This window comes from Antennarius striatus, chromosome 8, assembly GCF_040054535.1.
Source record: "Antennarius striatus isolate MH-2024 chromosome 8, ASM4005453v1, whole genome shotgun sequence".
NCBI lineage: Eukaryota > Metazoa > Chordata > Actinopteri > Lophiiformes > Antennariidae > Antennarius > Antennarius striatus.
Genome location: NC_090783.1, coordinates 3,562,507 through 3,587,086, shown reverse-complemented (window position 1 = coordinate 3,587,086; position 24,580 = coordinate 3,562,507). Strand labels below are relative to the sequence as shown.

Genomic DNA, 24,580 nt, shown 5'->3' with positions numbered 1-24,580 from the left:
AACTATTTTTTTATTCCTAGTTTTGATTCTCAAGCCTTGTGTTTTTTTTCTAACCACAACCCTGCACTTCCCACATTTTTACCACAAAAATGCGCAGCTAAAATAACTCTGGCTGTCAGTTGGGCTTTAGACTGGAAATGTCTTGCCTGGGATTTATGTTGGATCGCTGGGGAAAGTCCGTGTGCCTTGTTTAAAAGTCATTTGTTTTTTTAATTCTGATGCTGAGATTAGTGTTATGGTTCTCAACCCCCTGAGACAAGCCAACTTATTAACGTTCATTACATCCTCACAGGTAATAGAATATTAGTTCATCAATATGTGTTAAATCTTAATGAATTTTTGCAGTTGAAAAGCTTTTGAATGCAGCCCTGATAACGTTTTTGTTTAGTCTTTAAATAGATGTCCTCAGGAGTGTGTCAGTCTGTATGACCACTTCAGGGTCAGGACCCTCGAGGCCATAGGCAGCTTATCTTCATTGACTGTTCACTCTTTCCTTGACACACACACGCGCGCACACACACACAGACAGTCTGCCGTAGGGTGTCTGGTAACTAATTCTTACATGCGATTAGAAAAAAATTAAATTTTTTACCTGGATGATGGTGAAATTTTTTAATGGAATAATGAACAAGAATTGGATTATGTTTGTGTTTGTGGACGATGAAAGAAGGAGGTGTTAAAAAGTATTTGGAAAATGTCTGATCTGTTTTGATTCTTTCCAACCAGAGAGAGGCATCCTGGATAGATTCTGCAAAGGAAAGCACTTTAGGACAAAAATGATACACAAACACTAGTGGTAAATAAACATTGGGATTGATTTGTGGTCCTTGTTGCTGTCCTCTGTGTGTACGCTGATAGGTTTCTGATCCGCAGGGTCGCACCGGCTCGTTTGATTCTCTTGAAAACAACTCGTAACTGCAGATTTAACAAAAACAGCTGCAGTTTTGAGCCCATCTCAAATATTAATTACACAAAACATCATTTTTATACCCTCCTTCTTCTTGGAAATCGACATGCTCAGTCTGTAAAGAGCTGAGTTTCATCGGCAGCTTTGTCAAGGTCAGCAACATTAAAACATGTCTGTTTGAGGGATTTGCAGGTTATCAGGGGAGAAGAATGGACACGATATGATGGAAAAGGTGTGAGTGATGAGTTCAAATCATTGATAATGTTCTAATAAAGAAAGCAAAGAGGATTAGCCACCTCCTATAGTTACCGCAGTGTTCTGGGTTTTAAAGGTTCAAAGCTCAAACCCTATTAGTCCTCTGATATGAAAGGAATGGTCCCAGTGGATCACTCAACAGCTTAATAAGACTTGATGGGCTTGTGGCGTTGGACGTCATGGCTTTCTTTGGCTTATAGCTCTGACTTGAGTATTTGTAGTCCCACAGCTATTACACTCAGTAATTATATACACACCAGACCAGAGTGGCCCACCAAACTCTAAATTACAGTCACTAAATAAACCACGGCAAAATGAGAAAGTAAAATGACACGAGACAAACTTAAGTCACCAAATGTTCTGGTGAACAAAACTAGGGCACGGATTTGAAAAATAACTCTATGGAAACTTTCTTGTTCCTTTGTTGAGCCCCAGAAATAGTTCTGGGACTGAATCATTAAATTTTGTTCATTATGACAAATTAGATGATCAACATTTATTCCTTACAGCTTCCCTCGTAGCCGTACTCTCGAAAGAACTTCTGTAGGAGCATTTGGCATTAGCGATAATAGTAAGTTTGTGCTACGCATTTAGTGTTTAAAAAGCTTCAAAAAAGTGTGTGAATGGACGCTCTAGATCTTTGGAGGTGTAGAGCCTGACGGGTTTCCTTGTGTCCAGCCATAACATTACACCACGGCCACAGCTGCTGTGTCGCCGCTGATCTGTCCCCAAGAAACATGATCTTGTTTATAATCTGACCATCATTTGAATGCCGACTGCCTGCGACGCCAGGCCCATGATTTACCCCAGTGTGTGTGTGTGTGTGTGTGTGTGTGTGTGTGTGTGTGTGTGTGTGTGTGTTTCCCAGAGATAGATTTACAAGGGTATACTGTATGAGGGTGAGGATTAGGTCTTGAGGGACTGATGCATTGCTTGATGTAGTGCCATTAGTTATGGCACTTCCTTTTTCTCAGCATAAAGTGCATCTGGGAGCACATGGCAACAAAACAGATATGTAGGTTACTTCTAGTATGTTGATCATTATTGATAGACTGATTTACAGTGCCTGCATGCTAAAGGTGTTGAAGAATTCCTGAAAAATGTTCCTGAAGGTAGCTGTTGTCAGAATAATTTGGACTTGTCTGTACTAACAGCAGCTTGAGCATCGCAATGATGTCTGTGGCTGTATGAGCCCTACTGTCACTCAGATGTTGTCGTCATGCACACACAGTACCATGACGAAACACGTGTGTCCATTCACAGAGCGGTGACACACTCTGCGTTGCGTTGATGTGTGCAACACTCAATCATGCACCATTCCAGGAATAGGTCTCCAGATAGCGGGAGACAGGTATGGTGTCAGGGTGCAGCTAACCAAACCTGGCGTTCCTTCATGTATCAGTGTCATTTAAGTTATTCAGGCATCATCTACGCACACTAGTCTGTCAGAGGAAGGAGTTGTCTTCCCATATTTAGGTCCATTGGGGTTAAAGCGTTACAATAAAGTAGCAAAAGTCAGATGGTTGTGTTTTCATTTTGCACTTTCATGGTCTTTGTATGAAGAATTTAGAAATTGTTTTTGTAGCTCTGCTCTAAATCTCAAAAGTGTTTTGCATATCACTGATTAGAATCAGAACCTGTTCTGATTCTGGTTCTCTGATTGAAAATCTTAATGTTGAAGCAGCCAATCAGAAAAACTTCATCTTCCCAGCAGATTCCTAACAATCTGAATCCGGATCTCTTAGTTATTCATATTCATGCATATAATTCTTGTTTCAATTTGATAAACCATTAATCGTAGTGTTCGGGTCCTGTCCTGTTACAGTTAAAGAAAAAGGCTAATCTGACTTTATTACTTTAAAAATAAGATTTATGCGTCATTAGCCTGGTAATTAGCCTGAACTGCTGTTGCATTCCATTTCCTGCGAGCTCAGGAGCAATTTAAAGATATGACCGGCTTTGACCCTCCCGGCGCTTTAATTTGTCAGGAAAATTCAGAAGTGCAGTCTTCCATTTAGTTTATCCCTCCGTTTCTCACATTTCACATCCAGGAGATCCGAGCTTCAGCCCATGGGATTCCTCAACATGAGGAAAAATGAAATGTGTGAAAAAGGAGTTTAAATTTAGCTGACTTGCAGTCTGCTGCAGCATGTCAGCACTCTGCATTTCTGCTCCTCATCCTCATCCATCACTCCAGAATTCAACATACTGGCTGCTTTACATGGTGTGATTCAAATTAAAGTACGACTCATGAAAGGAAGAAAGATGTAATATGCAAAAATTTACCCAACACATTCATTTGACGTACTCTTCTTTTTTTTCCAGTAAAACTACCGGCCAAGCCACACCTACCTCCAGAAAGGGGCGTGGTCAGTCTAAACTCATTTACATCTTAAGCCACAAACACCAACAGTCTAGGTTACAGGCATCCTGTCATAAATGACCCAAATGTTGATTCAGTCAAGGAACGTCAAAGACTTCTTTTGGAGACTACCGCACCATATTGAAAATATTTAAAATACTGTATAATATATCATCATCCAAATTTAAATCACAATTTAAAAAAACTACTACTTATTGCGTTTTTACAGGGTCTATCAGTTGCTCAACAAGACAGGGCTTCACATAAATGTTTAATGATTTCATCTGACAGACTTTACTTTGCCTTCCAGGAAAGCGTCTTCCTCTGCAGTGGATCAGTGAGAAGTGCTCTTCAACATGAATACAGGTGCGCACACAACCACAGGCACACAAACACACACCCACAGACACACAAACACACACCCACAGACACATGTTCTTGGGAGAACGCTGCACCCAGAATGCATTTGTTCAGAATATAGCTTGTGATTTTACTACATTAGTGGAGGCACTTCACGTCAAACAGACCCAGGAAACAGATTTTATTATTTAAACATAAAGTTGATTTCTCTTTTAATTAATAATTCAACTGAATTTCTTCAAAATTTCTACTTTATATTCATCCATCATGTATTTGCAGCTCATGCAGTAAAAATCAGGCGGTTGAAATACGTGTGCTTTGCATCCATGTTTGTATGGTTCCTTTATTTGCATGTGCATGAGACCTGCTGCTCCTGCTGCTCCTGCCTCTATAAAAACATTACTCGCTGTGATTTCTCAGAATGTGGATTAATTCCCTAAAGCATCACCTTGCTTTTGCTTAGTCATTTTGTTTTTCCTTCCCGCTGTAAACCGGTCATAAGTCGCACATGTTTCATAGAGTTCCACTGCTTTAATGACCAGGTTTGACTTTTCTTCCTGTAGTTTTATGTTTCTCCATCACTCTTTATCCCAGATCTTTTTCTTCCTCTCCTGTCAGCCTGGATTGATTAGACATGGCACTGCTCCCTTGACCCTTGAGTTCTAGAAGAATGTGATATCCTTGGATGGGCCTGCTTTGTTAACTGAAGTGCTACCATCCTGCTTCATTCTCAGCGTGGAGTGTTTCAGTGTTTATGTCTAAGAAATGCCTTCTTAAGCCCGACTGCTTCTTGTTCCTCATAATTCCTCGATCCGCGTAGCAAGAGAACGAACTGAGGGAACCGTCTCGCCTTCCGGAGGCTCCAGCTGGTCGTCCTCATCAGCCTGTTTCCGTTTCTGTGCTGAAAGAGCAGCGTTTGTTCTTGAGCCCTGTCAGCATCCAGGTTAACAGCTGCACCCATGAAGGCTTTTCAGCACTTTCTGCCTCCTTTTAACAACATCAGGGCACTGGGTGAAAATCTGCCGTTGTCAGATAAAGCATGTTAAGGAGGATCACAGGGCTGATTAAACCACCACTCATAGGGATTTGGGACCCTGTGCATGACCACCATCAATGATGGAGGCCCATTGTAAATAATCTGTTTTATTCTCACACCTGTTTCTACTCTTTTACTTATTTCTCTGCCTTCTTCCCTAGGGAGTGACTCTTACTCATCAGAATTGGGTAAGTCTGCGTTCAGATTGGTGAATGTTGATGTGAGCGACACCGTAGGACAGGACTAAACTGAGTTAACGCTGCGTTGCGTGATGTTAGTATTACTGACTTTGTTATAGATTGTTGGCGGTCACATAGTGTAACAGATGGCCTTAAGAACGGAGACACCAGCAACTCGTCTCTCGCTGCCAAAGGCTTCCGCAGCGTCAGGCCCAACCTACAGGACAAAAAGTCACCGACCCAGGTAAATGTCTGATATCCCACATAGACAGATGTTCAAGTTTACTTTCTTTCTTACTGGTAATTATAGTTAAAAGAACAGAAAATATGTTTCCCTTAGAAAGCTCTCTGGAAAATGTTCCTAATGATGGATTATTGACATGATATTTCTGTATTTGAACAACTTTTATTATGATTTTAATGTCTGTTCTGATGATGTGTTGTTGTTGTTGCTTGAACTCCTCTTGGCTTTTGCATTCTAACTGGTCAATAAGGACATCAGCCATGTGCCGCTGCCACCCCCCAGGAGAGAGAGCTTCCAACTCTCACCCATCAGCACTAATCCCTCAGAGTACAGCTCCCTCATTGCCCTGGCTAACCATTTTAGCCCCGGAATGTTAACATACACTCAGAACCAGAAATCAGTTTTGAAAGATTCCTACACTCTTAGTAGCACCTCGTCTTGTTCCTACTCCGAGACCGTCGCAAAGTCCGTCCATCAAGCGCACCAGTCCTCTGTCTCAAATAATAACAGTAACTGCAGCGCATCTGCCACCAACACCGCTACACAGGCGCAGGAGCGCAAGGTGTCGTCTCTCAAACTAACCCCTGTCACCATCCCTGACCCTCCTGATCACTGCAACTCTTACCTTAGCCCCCAACCTAAGACCACAGGTTCCAGACTGCCCAACTCCCCTTCTCCACAAAGGGGTCCCACTTTGCCTCCTCCCCGGACCAAGACAGCCTCCCTTTCTGTCCACTTGGGCCACGGGAGTCAAAAACCAGAGCCTTCAAACGACACAGGGGAAGCCAAGGTCCCAGATGGAGCCTCGTTTCGAACCCCGGCTCCATCCCAGTTGGAAATAACAGAAGCTCCTCCTGCAGTTCCACCAAGACCATCGCCTGCAGAATTGTTGGTACATAAGTGACACCAGACTAACAAGAATAAAACAGAACGGTTGTGTCTATTTAACCTGAGGTAGTCAGGACAGTCGAGCCAGGATGATCCTAATCCAGATCCTAAAAAGTGGTTTGTTGACACACGAACACAGTTTTCACTTCATTTCTCTGGTATTTGCCTTTTTTTGTAGACATGAAGAGGTGCACGTTTTTACACGCCCATCATATGTTTGCCTATATGTGTGGCCTTTTTACGTTGTCTGTGTCGGTGCTGCAGTTCAACCGGCGACCGAACTAATTTGAGTTTTTTTTATTTTCTCCAAGCGTGTGAACTGGTGCCGTATGTGTTATAAGCAACTGTTGATTTCATCCCACTGTTTCTGTCTCTGTATTTGCTGCCTTCCACAGAGTGTGAACTAACAGAGCCTCTTCGATTCGCAGCATCAATCACGTTTCGGAGGACGATGCTGCCGCAGCATCGCGACACCTCAGTGTGGTTTCACAGCAGCATTTCGCCTTCTGTCGGGCTCACGTGTTACTTCCACACATCCTTTGTGACAGTATGACTAATGAGTGAATCACTAAGCACTCTCCTCCTCTTCCTTTTCCAATCAACTCCCCCCTCTCCCTCCAACACCAGGGGCCTCCCTCCCCAGACCCTGCAGCACGTCACTCCCCCTATCGCAGCCACAGCTCAGAATCACTCGACTACCTGTCAGGCCTAATGCCCAAGACTCTATCGCCCACTCCGTACGCTCCTAGCGGCGCAAGCCATGCAGCCTGCGGGCCAGTCCTTACCGCAGCCGGCGTGTCGCCCTCGGCTTCCCCCGTGACGGTATCAGCCCTCAGCCACTACTCGTCGTCCACGGCGGGTCTGATGGACGAGCTGCAGATCTGCAGCCTGGACTCGCCCGGCGCCTCGCCCACGCCGTCGCCCACCCTCAGCCATGTCTCTACGTACACATCCGCTGCTGGCATTGATGATATGCTAACAACCTCAGCGGCCTCCACTGCTGCAGCCGCCGGCACTTTCACTAACGTAATTATCCCAACAAGTCACTGCTGTAACACATATCATTCCCAAATGGTCCCTCTCCTCCTCCCCCCCCCACACTCATTTGGATGGCTGAAGCAGCCATCACACAACTGCTGATTATTTTTTTTGCCTTTCACTAATCACCAACTGATTCTATCTGATACTAAAATGAAATCAGCCCACTGTGTTCCCTCATAATGTTAATATCTGTATTAATCAGAGCTACATGTGTCTGTGTGTGTGTGTGTGTGTGTGTGTGTGTGTGTGTGTGTGTGTGTGTGTGTGTGTGTGTAATTCTCTTTATTATGCTTATTTCTCAATCTCTTAAAAGGCCAGTTCTGTTTTTTAAACAAATTGATTCGACAAATGAAGGAGAGATAAAGAGTTTTATAAAGGAACAGGCGTGAGGACCACTTATATACATCAGCTATACAGATCTCTACATTTTGTACATTCCCGTGTCATTTTGAAGGAATCAAATAGAATTGAAGCATAAAAATACCATTTGGTTTGCATTTGTGTACTATATGTACAGTATGTGAAAACAATAGTATAGAATAGAAAATATCCCCACTGGATGCAGTCAGTGTTTTCAGCGGGGTGTTTGTGTGTTGGTTAGCTATAAATCCACCTTAAGCTGGACGCTTCGACTGTCTGCTGGAGCCTGTAGTTACTGGTTGTCAAGCTGTCATGAATCTCCGATCTGAAAACAGGCCTATAAATTTCAATATTTTTAACCCTTGTCACATGAAATCACATGTTCCTCTGTTGAAAGGATCATTTCCGTTGTCTTGGTGATGTCGTGTCCTATTTATGACGAATGGAATCCGTAACTGAAACGGCCGCGTCCCTTCACGTCTCTGTTGTAATCTCTTCTGTCTGTTTTGAAGTGAAGTGATTCGATCAGTGTCCCTTTCCCTCACTAACTTTTCTCCTAATGAGCAATCACTTCAGATTCAGTGAAGCCCTGTCCTGTGTCACGTTGAATATTACATTTCTCTCCCTTTTTAAAATGTATAGTTTTATAACAGTACAATGACTAATAATGAAGTTTTTAAAACTAACTAGTCTGGTTTCATTAATTGGATTTTACATGTACACCCATTATCTCATGTTGTAGGGCAGAGCAGAAACTTTCTCCACTATTCATTAGCAAATGGACTTTTACACATTATGCTGACATTAGTGATCAGTAGTGAATGATAATCTCTCTTTATGGCCAGGGCCAGGTCCTCGTTCACGCTATGAATGGAAGCACTAGCCATCCTCAGAGGCCCCTCTCCCCTCCGTCCTACTCGCCTCCTTCCTCCTCCTCGCTTCATGCCGGCCTCCAGAGACGGAGCAGGAGTTCAGGTGGGTGAGCCGAGGAAAATATATTAACGCTCGATGTACGACCTGTGGAAAACATCCGCAAGCAGGAGTATGATTAAGTACTTGAATTTAGAGTTTCTGAGGACCTCCTGCCCTCTTAGAGAATAAATGCATACTTAGAAACACTCAAACGTGGAAGATAGAAGTGAACATGTTTTGTATGATATTAATTAAACCTCATCTTAACTTGATGAGTGTGTTTGATTTTCATTTTAGGATGCTCACCATATAAATTATTAGTAATTAACTGGTAAATGCAGGCATTTACAACCACGGGGTATTGGTACTAATTTATCCTATGTGGAGCACAGCGAGGGATTAATTAATTAAAATAGAGATAAATAATTATTTTTAGTGTACGACGTATTTCTTGTGTCGGCTGACATCGTCTACTCTTCCTGACAGAGGGCAGCGAGTCGATAACCAGAGAGTCTGCGGTGTCGGGCCATTCCACCGTCAGCAGCACTGTGCCTATCGCCCGCTTCTCAGAGGAAGAGAAGAGGGTGTCCATCATCAAAGCCCCCCATTACGAAGGCATCGGCCCTGTGGACGAGTCCGGCATCCCCATCGCCATCCGCACAGTGAGTCCAACCACCGCTGGAGCGGGAGGAATTTCCACCGAGCTGTCAGAAGCGTTTGAATCCACATTACAAGCCCCTTCTTTTCCCCTTTCCCTATCTCAGCATCTTAATTTCACTGTCCACCCCCCTCTTCTTTTTCGTGTCGGTTCTAGTTGATGCAAGCTCGGGAGATGTTTTCAATTCAGTGCAGCCAGGTCCCTGCTGCTTCCTCTTCAAAGTGTGTGTCTGTGTGTTATATCCTTAAAGGTTTTCGTGTCGGTGTCACACAGTTATCCATTTAATGAAGAATGGCATTTAAGAGCTGACATGTTAAACTACTGTGAGGGAGAGAAAGTTGGAGGAAGAATGAAAGAGACTGACAATAAAAGCCGAGAATAAAAGGTGAAAGGTAAAAAAAAAAAAAAGAAAACAGATGCTCCTTGTTGTGAGCAGACAAACATTTTTGCCAACACTTTATTTGGTAACCATGGAAAGTGAAGTGGTAATTGGCCCATCTCTTAGCAATGCCAATTCCACATGCTCAGTCACACACACTCCTTCACTGTGGATCCAAACTGCCTCTGATTCAGTGTGTAGTGCTCCTGAATAAAGAGGGGATTAAGTCTCTCTGCCATTTGATAGCTCTCTCTTGAAACAGCTGTTAGATCTGTACTGTAGGAACAAACACACACATGCCAGGTTTTCCTCCTGGATTTTCAAGGCCGAGGTCTCGCTTTGACTTTTTGGCAACGCCGCTTTAATCCTGTTGATGCACACACACACGCTCTCACTTGAAGAACCCCAGTTGTTTAGCAACTCTCTGATGGGGCTGAAGAAATCCACGTAACCCACATTCAGACAAAGCAGCTCAGTCTCTAAATGTCTCGGACTGACCAAACTGCTCTTTAAATATACTAAAATAATAAAAAGAAAATTATCGAAGTTGCGTGAATTAATAATATAAGAGATTTGCAATTTAATTGCAGCAATGCGCAATAATGAAAGCGGTTTTAAGTAAGTGCAACTAATACGTCATCAATATGCTTTAAATGCTTAAAATTCAATTCTCTTTCGGCAGAATGTGGATCTCCTGACCGCCTGAAAGCGTGTTTTAATGTCCCATAAATCAGCAGGAATGGTTTCTCCCTTCTCAAGTTGGCTCCGTTTTACATTCTGCAGCACGTAAATGTTAGGATTCTTTCTCTCTGCAGACGGTGGATCGGCCAAAGGATTGGTACAAAACCATGTTCAAGCAGATCCACAAGGTTCACAAAGCAGGTAAGGCTGCGCTCGACCGCACTAGATGGCAGAAATGACCCATCATTGAATGGGATTCAGTCGCTACACATTGTGATGCAGAATCTGTCGTGCATGCACCATTGTTTCCCTGAGCATGTTGTTTCTTGATAAAACAAAAGTGCCAGAGAGGCTGAGAGCCAGAACTCATTAAATGAGAGCAAAAGAGTCTGGAGAGGAGAAGGAACTGAGAGGAGCCTCTAATAGACCCTTGGCTGTCCTGGGAAATCAAATTTTGTGGGGTTGATAGAATCACAGAGTCTGTACAAGGCTTGTTTGTTCAGAACTGCTCAGGCTTCTTCTGCCGCGGCAGACACACACACACACAGATACACACACGCGTATGCGCAATTTATTAGTGTGTGTGTGTGCCTGAAAAACATCTTTATCTTGGAGAGTGCCCACATTCATTTCCATTTGCACACATTCTCAGTGAGTTTATGAAGCAGTATTCTAGTAAACCCCTCGGCAGAACCCAAAAGGAATGAAGGAAATATACAGTTTTCATACAGTCGTATAATCAAAGCTTAACACCTGTATTTATATTTTTAAAAATACATTTTTCTGAAACCTGCAGAGCTAATACATGAATAGAGAAGTAGTTTACAGTATATGACTGAAGTTCTCCTGGAGAAAAAAACTGCAAACTTATTCACCTTGATAGAAAAAGTGTGTTTGTGTGTTCCTCCCAGTGACTCTTTCAGTCCTTTTCTTTGCAGATGATGATTATTCTGACACTTACAGCGCTACGTACGCCGTCATAAACAACGGTGAGAGATGCTCTGCGAACAACAAATGCTGCATTTCATCCAACAAGATTCTCTGAATTGCTGTCTGTAATTACTTTTCCCCTCGGTGTGTCCCTGTCACTATAGATGAGTACAGACCGCCCTCCAACACCACCCTGGCCCACCCTGCTCCCCGAACACACACCTACAGGCCCCTCGCCAAAAGCCCTCTGGACAACGGAGGTCATCAAGGGCCTCAGGAGCCTTTGCCATCCCCTGTACCCCCGCCACCTCCACTGATGCCATCTCTCCTCCAGCTGAGGGCCAGAGATGACGACCGTGAGAAAGACTCGGCCGACACGTAAGAGGAGCTGTTTATTATGTCACCCGTAAATCCTGATCCACATTTTATTTGTATATATATTTAAAATACTTCTGGAATACTTATCATTTCTGGTGATTGTCTTGCACCAGAAATGAATGGGGACCCCCCAACAGGAAGGTGGACACACGGAAGTACCGCGCAGAGCCCAAGAGTATTTTTGAGTATGAACCCGGGAAATCGTCCATCCTGGAGCACGAACGACCGGTGAGTACATTTTGTAAAAATGTTATTTGCGTTTCTTTAAAGAGAATTCCTGAACTTTTGCTGCCGATTTTTAGAGACGTGAACGATTGTGACGGTGAAGTGGTTTCTGTTACTTCTGTTTTGTGTTGTCGTGTGATCAAAGCTTGTTATTGTTCAAATATTCTTTCTGTTCCTGTTCTGCTTCTCCTTAAAGCTAAATAGGAAATCTTTTTCTGGAGAGTAAATCATGTTTGCCTTTCTTTCATAGGTTTCTTTCTAAACCTGAAGGGTTTTGTTTCTCATGTTTTCAGTGTATGTACTTTTTGTCTCAGCGTCTTCCACTCAGACACAGCGTGGGCGTTAAAAAAAGCGAAGGTTTCCAGAGCCGAATCCTTTAGAGACTGCGTCGGCTGTTCGCTTTTTTGACAAAGCAAAGCAATTATTTCCCGGAGGGTGGTCAAAAAAAAAAATCATCCACAGGTGGAACCTGAGCAAAAGTCGACATAATGGAGAACGTCTTAATGCGTTGAAGATTAAAACGTAAAGGTTTCTGCGAAGCTTTTGCAGATGTAATTTACAACGACTGCAGCGAGGGAGAGCGAGCTCTGCAATAATGCATGAGTCACTTGGTGATAAAAGAAATAAAATGGGGGGGAGGCTGCAAAGAGTGGAATTGAACACATGCTGGTTAATCTGCTGTCTGACACTTTTATGGCTCTGTTGTCATTTTCATACCCAATTGTCAGAACTGATTTTAAGTGCAGCATTATTTGTGTCATTTAACAAGTTTTAAACTAGTTGAAACTAAACTGGATCGTCCAGGTTCCCCTTATTGGTATCCTTTGTTTTACTGCATTGGCAGTAGCTAAAGTATGATAAAGTAATGTGTGCAGTTTAATTTAGCCACTTTAATATATTTTCTACAGAAATTGATTAAAAATGAAACAGAATTAATCCACCCTATACTGTTCTTTGTCCATCATCAAGGACTCTGCAGTACAAACTTATCCCCAAACTGACCTTCCTATCAAAAACTCTGGAAAATATTAATAACAACAGTCTCATTTATCTTTTTGCCCTCCTCAGAGTCATAAATTACTGAATATTGGCTCTTTATTCTGCTGCTTGTTTCATTCCAGTATTGCTCGACCTCAGCTCTGCTTTTGACACCATCCATCATTCTGGCCTTATATAGACAGGCTGTTTTCAACAAAGCTGCTCTCAACCGGTTCTCCTCATACTTATCTGACAGGAATTGTTTAATTCCTGCTGGTGAATTCAACCTCACGAACTTTAAGGCTAAGAACGGAATACCACAGGGATCCGTGTGTTCTTGGTCCTTTTTATTTGACCCTGGGGACAGTTCATCCATCATTGTTGCATCTTCTTCCTCATCCACATGGGTGTTAAACAGTTGTTCACTTCATTTTAAGCATTCTGACACCGTCAAACTTGTCTGAATACACAACACCCAGTGTGACGTAAGAAGCTGGACGTTCTCAAACCTCTTACAGCTGATCTAGAATAATAAATGCACTGAAGGTGTTGAGCAGTCTGCTTTTTTTTTGGACTGTGGTTATTAGATTTAGTTTTGTTCCTGCCTGTAATGATAATGTAATGTTAGCGTTAAGACTAACAGACAAGATATGACTTCATTTGTCCCCATGAGTCGCTCTGAACCGTCATCCCAGTTCATCCTGTGCCCATCTCCCTTTTCCTAACCATGAGCTCCATGTCTCTCTCTTTTTGTGTGTGTGTGTGTGACTTCTTTCCACACTTTTTTCTTCTGTCTGTCTTTCTACCTCCTCTCTCTTTATCACTGTCATGCTTTCCCAGACCTATGATGACATAGATTTAGAGAACGAGCCTTGGTATAAGTTCTTTTCTGAGCTGGAGTTTGGGCGGCCGGTAAGTCAGGGCCATAGCTGCTCACTCAACCACAACCCTGCCATCGCCATACACCCACTTTCTCCACCCATGATCGTTTTAAATGTCTCCACTAGTAGTACTGGGTGGGGTTCGTTGTTTGGGCATGTGGTACTTGTCGGGTGCTGTGACTCCCCTCCACCCCCCCCCAACCCTTGTGACAGGCTGTTATGTCTCTGCTCTGCTGAGTTTTGTTTTGTTTTTTTGGTCTGGTGGCTCGTAGATGCTGAAACATTTGCATACCAACTTCTTACTGATCCCTTTTGCATCTTGTCCAAAACTAAACGAAAATAGGAGAAAAGACTAAAATAGGACTAAAAAAAACCGATCAATCATAACGTCATCTAGGTCACAGTCGATCAATCAATCGTAACATTTCTAAAAGTGCAGCTGATAAGTTTTGTACATGATTTTTTGCTCTTTACACGTTCTCTTCATCTTTTGGAGATGCTGGCGTGTATAAATCACCTCCTTTATTCAGCCCCTAAATATATTTGCTTAAAGATTCTGGTTAAAGAATGCTATCCATGTCAAGATAAATGGTCTACTGCCGCCTGCTGGATGTAAGTGGTACTCGCCTCCTCTGGGATCAGAGCAGGGACGATCTCACAGATCTGGGATTAGATTTCCCCATTTTAATTTACGCTTTGTGTCCTGAGAACATGCCTTTGGCCACACCCACCTGGCATGCAGTGATGATTTGTTTTTTTGTTTTGTTTTTTGGTGGGGGGGGGGGCGTATTCAAAATGTTCAGGTTCAAATATCACACCTAGATTCACTGTGACTTCCCAGAGTCACTCTGGGGTGATTGCTGATATTCCTACCTGTAATATCTTGAATATGTGACATCACTGAATAAGTCCTCAGAGTGTAGCTGGTTTAACCCCCCAACTCCACCTCCCACCTGTGCACTGATTGGTCCAGCTGACACAGAATGTGTTCAGCGTGTTTATGGACGTGACACATCAGGTCACACACGTTGTGACCGACAGAGTGAACCGTAGTTTAGCTGCACTAGTGAACAAGCACAGAGTCACAGTAAACAGTCCAGCTTGTGCCTCACTCGGCTTTCTGCTTCACGGCTTGCTCTTACATTGCATGTGTGTGTGGTACATGGACACGTTTGTTAATGTGTGTGTGTGTGTGTGTGTGTGTGTGTGTGTGTGTGTTTGTTTGTGTTTGGGTCGATGTCGTAGGCCTGATTTTTGTTAGTATTGATGATGTTGTGACTTAAACTCTATTTTGAAATTAGCATTGGAGTAAGTTAATAGATGGCAATAGAATGTGCACATGAGTGATCGTGTGTGAGTGTGTGTGTGTGTGTGTGTGTGTGTGTGTGTGTGTGTGTGTGTGTGTGTGTGTGTGTGTGTGTGTGTGCTCATCAGTTAAAGGGTGTTGTATGTGTTGAGTGTGTGTTGCACATGTAAACCAGTCCTCCTCTGATTACTCAGATTCTCTAACGGATGTCACTCTCTCCATATGTGTTTCTCCCCATGATGTCACCAATGCTTCTCCTCCTTCACCTCATTTTCACCTTCTACTCTTCCTCCTCCTCCTGCTCCTCCTGCTCACTGCTGCTGCTTGGGGCTCAAGCCTCCTAAAAAACGGCTGGATTATAATCCAGACATCTCCGCTCGCCGGCACATTGAGGTAATCTCACCTTCACAAGTGTTCCAGTACTGACAAGTTCTAACATATTGTATCTTAAGATCAGAATCTGTATTGATCAGAATAATATTAGATGATGTTCAGAGTACATTTTTTTAAATTTTCTTTTTGAAAATAATTTTAGTTTTTTTGAAACACTACCCATCTATTTAACCTGAACTGAGATTTATTTCACTTTTTGCTGATGTTTTTCTCCTGAGAAATTTACGCAGACACACACACACACACACACACACATTTTATTTTATTATTGTGTGTTTGTTTTATTTTAACTCAAAATGCAGCTCTCTTAAAATGTCTTGTTCCCAAATTGAAGTAATTGCATTCGATGTTTGCCCAAAGAGATCTTTCCTGATGGAGTGTAGAAGGTTCCTAACCAGTGAGACCCGTTCCAGATGATCCATTCCAGGTTTTGCAGGAAGCTATTTTCTCTTTGAGCTCATTTTGGACCCCACTTTGCTTTATTACCTTTGCCATCGTCTTGCAGAGCAACCCAATAAACAGATCTTGAGTTTAGCCTTCATGCTGACAACGTTAGGTGGAACCTGCATTCACTGCACTTTAAACCGGAGGGAGCGTTTTGAGTGTGGCACAGCAACAACCGTACGCACGCTGTGCATTGTGAGCTGCTCTGCCTCAGGTCTTTGTTCGTGCAGAGCTTTACTTTCCTCTTTTGTGGTTTGCTCTGTTTCAGACATCCCTACACATCCCTCCTGCTGACAACGCTCCAGACAGACCTGCCAGGTAAATTTCTGTTTCTTACCTTTTCCCTGCATCGTCCTCATTTCCTTTTTCCAGTCCTCACAACAATAGCAGACCTGGTGCTTCAGCGTGGAATCAGAACTGCTCTTTCTCGCCTCCGCTCAGAGCAAATAGCCCCTCTGTCGGCCGTTTGCAAAGATTATTGTTCGTCTTTAGTTGCTTTTGTTACTAAAGGCAGGGTGCGTTACATCTCCCTCCCACTAACTGAGTCAGAATAAATTAACCCGGCAATTCTATTGATTCTGCCCTTCACCTCCGATCCTTCCTCAACCCCCCCTTCCTTCCCTTGTCCGATTCCCTTTCACCAGCGGCCTGCTTTTTCCACTACATTTTCTCTTTTGAATAGAAAGGGCAGAAATGGGAGGTGATGAATAGACCATGTGATTCCTGTTGGTGTCCCTTCTTCCTGGTCAAAAGGATGAACCTGAATATACTTAAAAGTGCATTTATTGTACAAATATTCTAACATTCAGTCCAGAAATGAAAGTATTCAATCTCATTGCTTCACTTAAATGATTAAAGTTGTGAAATAGGATGTAGAGTTTACCCACAAAACATTTAAAGATGTACCTCGAGGTGTTTTCTGTCTTTTTTCGATGCCGTTGTCATCACTGTCGGACTTTGTTGCAGCGCCGCAAGCGACTACAGGAAGAGGAGGAAGTCTGAACCGTCGAGTTCTCAAGCGAACGCTCAGTCTCAGATCAGAGCGGCGACTTCCCCCAAACCCGTCGATCCTCACAGACCCAGCAGCACCTTAAAAAAAACCACCGTTCGCTCATCACCATCCTCACCCTCCAGAGTCAAAGGTAGCGCGTGCACACAAACATATCCTGTTTATTTGGTGTCTTCTTTGTCTTTTTTTTACTTCCTGTCTTTTTATATGTCCAAAAAAAAGTTTTCTTCTTCCTTGTTGTGTTTGTTCTTGTTTCCTTGATAGAAGTCCAAAGAAAAACTGAAATACTCTTTCCCCCTCCCCACCTAATTCTTCCTCTCCCCTCCTCTTCTACCTTTTTTTCCTAGTCATTATTGCTTAACGTGCTTTCCTCCTTCTGCTTTTCCACCACGCTGCTCTCTGTCGGATGTCTTTAAAGGTGGGGACGCATGTAACATGTATTCAAACAGTCCACTTCCTGTCCCCTCTGACGCTGTGCATTGCCTTAAGGATGCCAGTCAGGGAGGTAGCTCCTCTTCCAAGTCCGTCTGTTGTACAAACAGTTGTCCCACAAAATGCCTGGACGCTGAGGCGTGGGCGAGTGCGGAGAAGGTACCGCCGCCTTCTGGCAAGCTCAAGTCACGCAGCTGTGATGACTTACTCGGGGAAGGGCATTCTGGTTCTGGCGGGCGCAGTGCCACCCGCTCGGAAAGCGCCGGGTCGCTGGTTTGTGACGGGAATCCTTTGAGTTTGACCGAATCCAACCAGACGCATTCATTACCCCGCCTCGTCCGGCGAAGAGCGCACGACTCGCCGGGCTTCCTCCAGCTCTATCGAAAGATGCACCGCATCGATCGAGCTCAGCTCATCCCATCCGAAGTCATCCGCTCGGTCCGCGCTCGCATCCTGGATCTAGAGCGGCAGCCTCACCTGCATCGACATCGCCTCTCTCCCTGGGCGCCGTCTTGGGGAGTGGAGGTGCCGCGAGATATGGTGACCAACCGTATTTCTGAATACGAGATCCTCATTAAGAAATCCAAATCCATGCCTAACCTGGATGATAATGAGATGCCTTCAGGCGCGACCACGCCGGGCGGATCTTCATCTCGAGCCAGCAGCGGCGGCGGCGGCACCCCCAGTTTTCCCAAACGCCGTTTTTCCATAGAATCTCTGCTGGATGCTGATAACAACGGCAACGCCGCAACGATGCCTCGCAGCGTGGCTCGCATGCAACGACCTCGCAGCCCGCCTGAGGGCCAGCCTCGAGTCGGGCCGGAGCCGAGCCACGGACAGAACTTTCCCGCCCCTCCCGTCCCTCGAGGCCCTCAAGCCAACCCGGATTATTCTGACAGCGAACAAGACGCCGTCGCGTCAGACCTCAGCGACTTCATTCAGGTGGAGGGCTCGTCGTTTTGTAGCGAGAGCGACTTCGACCACTGTTCGTTAACGTCTTCTGAAAGTTTGTGTGGCTCTTCCACCGCCCATCACCACAGCCGCAATCACCACCACCACCATTACCACCACAACCACCACGGACACCAAAGTCTAGGCCAGAACCAGGGCTTCCAGCACCGACATCTCATCAGCACTTGCAAAGGTCGCTGCCCGGCGTCTTACACTCGTTTTACCACCATGCTTCGTCATGAGAGAAAACAAGCCCGGCAGGAGCACAAAAGACCTTCCCAGCAGAGTCACGGCAGCCATTCGCAAGCTCAGAGTTCACAGTCTCATCAACCGATGTCCAAGCTGGCCTTCCTGGTCAGCCCAGTGCCTTTCCGTAGGAAAAAGGGCTCGCCGCCTACCTCAAGAAGAAGCAGCAGCGGCGACGGAGAGCGAGGTAGCAGACCCAAGTCCAAACAGGCAATATATGAAGCATTAGATGCAGCCTTGAGAGACATTTATGAGCACATTCAAACGGAGAGGGGCCACAGAGGAACCAGAGCGCCCGACGACAGCATCCTGAGGAGAATCCTGGCCGAGCTGCTCCCAAACGTGCCTGAACGAAGCTCCTCCTTACGAGGGAGGGGAGGGTGCTGGAACGGGGGTCACTCTTCCGCGTCTTCGTACCCAGACGGGAGCCCCACTGGGTACGCCTCGTACAGAGGGGATCCCTCCACGCCGCGGTTACAGTCGCCACGGCTACAGTCCCCAATCAGTGCCTGTTACGGACGCCACTCAGACACGGCCAACAACAATGAATACGGAGAAGAGCAGGGCAATGGAAACGGTCTCTGTTATTCAGGTGGAGATTTTTTTTTTCAAAAATGCATCACAATTTAAAATATGCACATGTGCAGTTTATCCAGTCATACCTGCACATATTCACATATACATCAGCACATGCATACATACTGTAAATATGCATCTGCATACTTCTTCCTGGTTTTACTTCATTTGTCCGGGCTCGATTTTCATCCTCAGTCAGTTTTTACTCATTTATATGACATTCGATACTACCCTGCTGTGAATTCTCAAGTAAAGCCTGCCTTCAGATTAACAGCCGTTGGATTATACTTGAAATATTCCAAAGGATGCTTGGTTGACTTTATCATCAGAAAGTTCAAAAAACAAATAAATTTAATTTCTCTGCATCTAAGGCAAAGACATATTTGAGAACTTACAGTTCGATCATGTGGTTGGTAAATAAATCTCAATATTTCCCCGGTTATTGTTTTTTTTTTGTTTTTTTTTATTAAGGCTCATTTTATTGACCAACTCTTGTGTTTTTCCCCTCAATCCATTTTATTGTATTTTTATCTCTGGTTTATTGTCTCATTTCTTCGTCTGTACTCCCTGTGCTGGCCATTTTGTGTTTCAAACGTTTTAATCATTGCATGTGTCGTATTTTGAGGATCACATCCACCTTGTTTTCACCCGTGAACTGGAAATAAAATACACCTACTTTTGACTCTGAGCTTTCATTCCCCTCATTTGCCCGTGACAACGGCACCATTAAAGCATATGTCTGTGTGGTGAGCATGTATGTGAAGTGATGGGGTTATTATTGGACGTCCTGTGACTTTCCTTTCATGTGTTTCTGGTGATCGCAGACCAGGATGTATCCAGGTGTTATTCCACGCTGGATGGACGTCACACATCCCAGAGCAGAAGACCCACACCTGACAGAGAGGTACAAAACTGCTGTTCAACTTTTTATTTCTTTAGCAGTTTCAGAAAAATAGCAGCTTTATTATTTTGTTTCACCTTAGCAGAACAAATTTAAAATCAATTCAGAATGCTCTATTTTGTGTTGTGCTCGGTAAAGCTCGCTGGCTTTCTTTGTCTCACTCTCATCTCCTAGGTGTCCCATAAACAGATGACACAACTTATTCTCTTCTCTCTTCTCCATCAGAAACAGCCAGCGAGAGCCATTTATGATTTTAAGGCACAAACAGCTAAGTAAGTACAATTGATGCTCGGCGCACGCTGCAGGAAATCCAGCTTTAAAGCATGTCTGTGGAGGCTGTCGGGTCGTCCAGGTCGCGGTAGATCTCTGTGTCCGATGAAGTCATTTCACCTCCTGAAGAACTGAAAAAGCCTTTTAGATGAAACATCTTCAAGCTTGTCTTGAAAATCTCGCTGGCCTTATTCAACAAGGAGTTTAACGCATGATTGTCCAACCGCCCTCGAATGCATCTCGACTCATTGCGCTCATGTTATGATTTCAGATTCTGAAGCATTTCCTGCATAAAACTGTCTTCTGCTTTCTAGGATAACTTTCTTTTCGCATCTTACCACCACCGCCTGGTTGGCTTTAGCTGATTTATTTCTTGCAGTCAGTAAATATGTGCAACAATAACAATTCATTCTGATGGACTTACTTGTATTTCATCCTGTTTAAGTGGCTGATGGCGTTTACATGGAATGTGCTACGCTGGTTGAAACATTCAGTCCATGTCCTGTTTACACCTGTATGCTGGCAATTTTGTTGACATCACTACGTTTCAGGGAGCTGTCATTTAGGAAAGGTGACGGCGTGAACATCATCCGACAAATAGACAATAACTGGTATGAAGGAGAGCACCGGGGTCGGATCGGGATATTCCCCATGTCGTATGTGGAGGTAAATGTGTGTTTATTTATTCTACATGTCATACTTGTCTCATACAACTGACTCTTTCTATGTTTGCAACCTCATGAATAGAAGATACCGTCACCGGAGAAGCAGCAGCCGGTTCGTCCTCCACCGCCGGCGAACGTGAAAGAGATCGGCGAGGCGATGGCGCGCTACAACTTCAACGCCGACACCAACGTTGAGTTGTCTCTCAGAAAGGTAGTGCGCCGATGTTGGAGCGATGTGATGTACTTCTAATTGTTTGTAATTATGGTGTGTGTGTGTGTGTTTAGGGTGAAAGAGTTATCGTGATAAGGCAGGTAGATCACAACTGGTACGAGGGGAAGATCCCAGACACGACCAAACAAGGCATCTTTCCCGTGGCGTACGTCGACATCATCAAACGTTCCCCGTCCAAGAGCTCCGCCCACCACATCGACACACATGGTTACTCTGGTAACAGGACGCATGGCTCCACACCAGTCAAGGTAGGATAATCAACACACACACACACACACACACACACACAGTTCCTTAGAATCTTTACTCCTGAATGTATTTAAATGTCCTTTAGACCTCTGATGACATCGAACACACAAAACGCTGTTTTCTGTTCTAGACTTTATAAATTACACTGTTACTTCTTTTTCACTTCACTTTCATGGAGCCTTTCTACCATCTACCCCCATCCTCCACTCCTCATGACCTCCCACCCCCCCAACCCCTGTCGAGAAGGCCTGACCTGCGAGCCGTCACCGACGAGTGGTTGTCCCTCACGGTGTCCCTCCCAGAGTCCGTTCAAGTTCCCTCCCTCATGCCCACCCCCGTGCCTCCCACGCCACCTCCTCTCCCCACTGACCTCCCACCTCTCCCAAAGCCCCAGGGGGCCAAGCCGTCCTCGCCCGTTCCGTCCCACAGAGGCTCTGCACTGCCGCCCCAGACATTTTCCAGAACTCATCCTTTCAAAGACGGGAGACACAGTTCAGGTCCCAACCCAGACGTGGGGCCTCCTCCTCTCCATCCTCATCCTCACCCCTCGTTCACGTCTCCATTGGCCGATTCTCTGCTGCGGTACGACAGCAACAAAGGAAAAGCCCAAACGTCGCACCTTTCTAAGCCAAACTGTTTGTCCCGCACTGCGCCAGAGCCAACGAATCCACCCACGCCACTTCCTCTGCAACACAAATTAAACGTGCAAATAAACAAAAGCAACACATTCAGCGATGTAGAGCTGCATGTGAAAGACCCTTACGATGAGCTGTTATCCATGATTCAGGAGGAATCCCCAACGACTTCCCTAAATAGCGAATCCCGTAACACGTTTAGGCCAAAAGCTACAGAATCCTTCGATCCCGCTGTGAAATCAACAGGGGTCGCTTCAGCCTGCGAGCCTGCAGGCGGCGTGCAGTTAGCGGTGCAGTTTCACAAGCCAGTGACAATGGAGCCTCTTTCCATCACCTGGGGGGAGCAAACAAAAACCCAAGAAGTCAACTCTCCAAGTTCAGCGGCGTTGAAAGGAGGGGGATTTACTGAGTTGTTCATTGAGGAGGAGGAAGAAGAAGAAGAACCAGCAGCTAGTGGTGACAAAGAGGGAGACGTTAGAGGTTTTAATAAGAGACTGGGCCCACAGGTAGAGAGCATGGTGTGAGCTGCATCTGTTGAGTTTGCAAATGCTACAGGAGCCTGGAAGGGACATGGAAGGAAATATCGAATATCTGCAATTTTGAACTTAAATTTGAAAAAGTAATGTGTTTCTAAACGCTACAGGGAGACGAGATGTTAGTGAGTGGAGATTAAATGATTCGTCTAAGATCACTTCTGTTTTTTCTTCCTGTATAATGAACGATAGTTTCGTCTGAAGCGAGGATAAAGTTTAGCTTTCTGACATGATGGAGTTATTTTTTTTATTAAATATCACGCAGGTCAAACGTTTCCCTCCACGTCTCGTCCACATCTCTCAAACAGACATCTGCATTCAAATAATGTGACGTAGCTTCATTATTGATGTGTGTGTCATTGCCTCCGTAGGCCCATGTATCATCTCCCAGTGTGACACAGCCCCCCCACCCTGGCCTCCCCCCACACTCCATACCACCACCTCTGACGTCCTTCCCTCCTCCTCTTCCACCTCCCTCTGCTCCTCTCACTCCTCCTTCAGCCTTGTCTGTCTCGCCACCGCAGCATCCAGAACGTCACGCCCCGCCTCCCTCTCCCCCTGCCTCCCCTCGGCCCCCGTCCCTTCCTCGCTTCACGACAACACCGTCTCCTCCTGTTTCACCTCCCCCCTTCTGCTCTTCTCACCCGACTCCATCTGTCTCACACTCCTCCCGTCTCTCTCCTCGGGTCACGGCCTGCCCCAGCTCAGAGCCTAAACCCGTCTCTCCTCCCCTCGCCACTCCTCGCTCTCCCCCCACTCTGCCCCATCCAGGATGTAGATCTCCTAAGGTGAAGGTAAACTAGATTGTGAGGATGAGAGCATTCCTGTAGCTCGAGCTTGTGCCAAAGATAATGAGCGGACCTTATAAAAGACCCGCCTCTAACTTTAACTGACAGCATTTAAAGAGCCAATCATTAACGCTGTTCATGCATGAAGAAATGGCATCTCTTACTGTTTAAGTCCCATTTATAACCTAGATTGAACGGTGATGAGACAAAAGCACAACTTGAAGATCTATCTTTTTGCCTTTGTGAATGTTGATGTGCATTTTTTTATTTATTTTTTTGCTATTTTGAGACGTTTGAATGACAAAACGAGAAGCGTGGCGACCGGGTAACCTGCGTGATGATGTCAGCGGTGTGCTGTGATGGTTTGGTGACCTCAGGGAGGAGTTTTAGACACGCTGCTTGTGCCGCCGTGTGTTTCAGGTGGATGTTGGGTTGAGTGACCGTTCACAGCATGTTCTCAGCTGACTGTGAAAGATGCTGACTCGGTTCATTATGAACATCACCGCTGTGTTGCTTCTGGTCTTTCTACCCTGTTAAGCAGGATCCACTCATCGGTGGCAAACCTCCTCGCAGCCCCATCTTGTCCCGGCGCTCCTATCTGTCCCACGTTAGGGGTCGAAGGGTAGGGGGGCATGTCTATATTCACCCAGGCTCTCAAAGCAAGAGTGTAGAACCCATGTCCTTGATGGCCCTGTGTTCTATAACATGCATTTTTATTTATTTTCCTTCTAGGACAGGAGAGTTTGTCCTTTGAATCTTAAATTTATTTATCAGGACTCACCTTATGTAGAAAGGAATAAAACATTCATGACATATAACAACAGTTGAGCAATCAAAAGGTGGCCAGAGTGATCAATATTACATAGACAGTAGTATTAATGGGTATAAAAGAGGTGTTGTAGATAATATTTACAAATATTCAAATTCTGAAATCTCAAGAAAGCCACTTTATGACTGTTTTGTGCCTCTCTGTTGTCATAGCGATTAGTCCAGGATGCACTCCACGGAGGAGGAGACCCGTGAGTTCTGTTTTTGTTAATAAGAGATGAGATTTTACACATGAGCGGGTGTTACTGTGCGTGTGAAACGTGTCACGTCTCCTTGTTTCAGGTACCAGGCTGTGTACAACTACCTGCCTCACAACGAGGATGAGCTGGAGCTGAAGGAGGGCGACATCGTGGATGTGATGGAGAAGTGTGACGATGGTTGGTTTGTTGGTAAGAAGAGGGAATTCAGGGTTGCAGCCGGTGTGTGTGTGTGTCTTAACATGTGCTCACGCCACATATTTATAACTAC

At 44.8% G+C, this 24,580-nt stretch overlaps 2 protein-coding genes across 15 annotated transcripts in view; both read left to right on the top strand.

Annotated features, from left to right (window-relative positions):
* The window catches only part of LOC137599633 (sorbin and SH3 domain-containing protein 2-like), a 33,529-nt gene that overhangs the window by 7,601 nt on the left and 1,348 nt on the right, over positions 1-24,580 (top strand). For 3 of the 14 annotated variants that reach the window (XM_068320579.1, XM_068320578.1, XM_068320580.1), the window contains 24 exons: positions 3,835-3,890; positions 5,082-5,108; positions 5,219-5,343; positions 5,594-6,235; positions 8,478-8,607; positions 9,031-9,206; positions 10,397-10,463; positions 11,201-11,251; positions 11,357-11,570; positions 11,684-11,798; positions 13,614-13,685; positions 15,297-15,353; positions 16,066-16,115; positions 16,764-16,939; positions 19,836-19,915; positions 20,087-20,184; positions 20,734-20,848; positions 20,930-21,058; positions 21,133-21,327; positions 21,507-22,469; positions 22,868-23,290; positions 23,826-23,906; positions 24,266-24,303; positions 24,395-24,501. In XM_068320579.1, coding sequence (XP_068176680.1) covers positions 3,881-3,890; positions 5,082-5,108; positions 5,219-5,343; positions 5,594-6,235; positions 8,478-8,607; positions 9,031-9,206; positions 10,397-10,463; positions 11,201-11,251; positions 11,357-11,570; positions 11,684-11,798; positions 13,614-13,685; positions 15,297-15,353; positions 16,066-16,115; positions 16,764-16,939; positions 19,836-19,915; positions 20,087-20,184; positions 20,734-20,848; positions 20,930-21,058; positions 21,133-21,327; positions 21,507-22,469; positions 22,868-23,290; positions 23,826-23,906; positions 24,266-24,303; positions 24,395-24,501 — 4,141 coding nt within the window. In that variant the 5' untranslated portion in view covers positions 3,835-3,880. Of the gene's footprint in view, positions 1-3,487; positions 3,532-3,834; positions 3,891-5,081; positions 5,109-5,218; positions 5,344-5,593; positions 6,236-6,858; positions 7,258-8,477; positions 8,608-9,030; positions 9,207-10,396; positions 10,464-11,200; positions 11,252-11,356; positions 11,571-11,683; positions 11,799-13,613; positions 13,686-15,296; positions 15,354-16,065; positions 16,116-16,763; positions 16,940-19,835; positions 19,916-20,086; positions 20,185-20,733; positions 20,849-20,929; positions 21,059-21,132; positions 21,328-21,506; positions 22,470-22,867; positions 23,291-23,825; positions 23,907-24,265; positions 24,304-24,394; positions 24,502-24,580 lie in introns of all 14 variants that reach the window. The other 11 variants (XM_068320581.1, XM_068320587.1, XM_068320582.1 and 8 more) reach the window with 11 other exon arrangements.
* On the top strand, positions 16,946-19,825 carry LOC137599635 (sorbin and SH3 domain-containing protein 2-like). The gene has a single exon (XM_068320593.1). It carries the CDS (start codon positions 17,242-17,244, stop codon positions 19,063-19,065), a length of 1,824 nt encoding a protein of 607 aa, XP_068176694.1. The 5' UTR covers positions 16,946-17,241; the 3' UTR covers positions 19,066-19,825.

Bases quoted from the DNA above. Each gene is read 5' to 3' on its own strand.
- LOC137599635 (XM_068320593.1), top strand. From the start codon at position 17,242: ATGTATTCAAACAGTCCACTTCCTGTCCCCTCTGACGCTGTGCATTGC.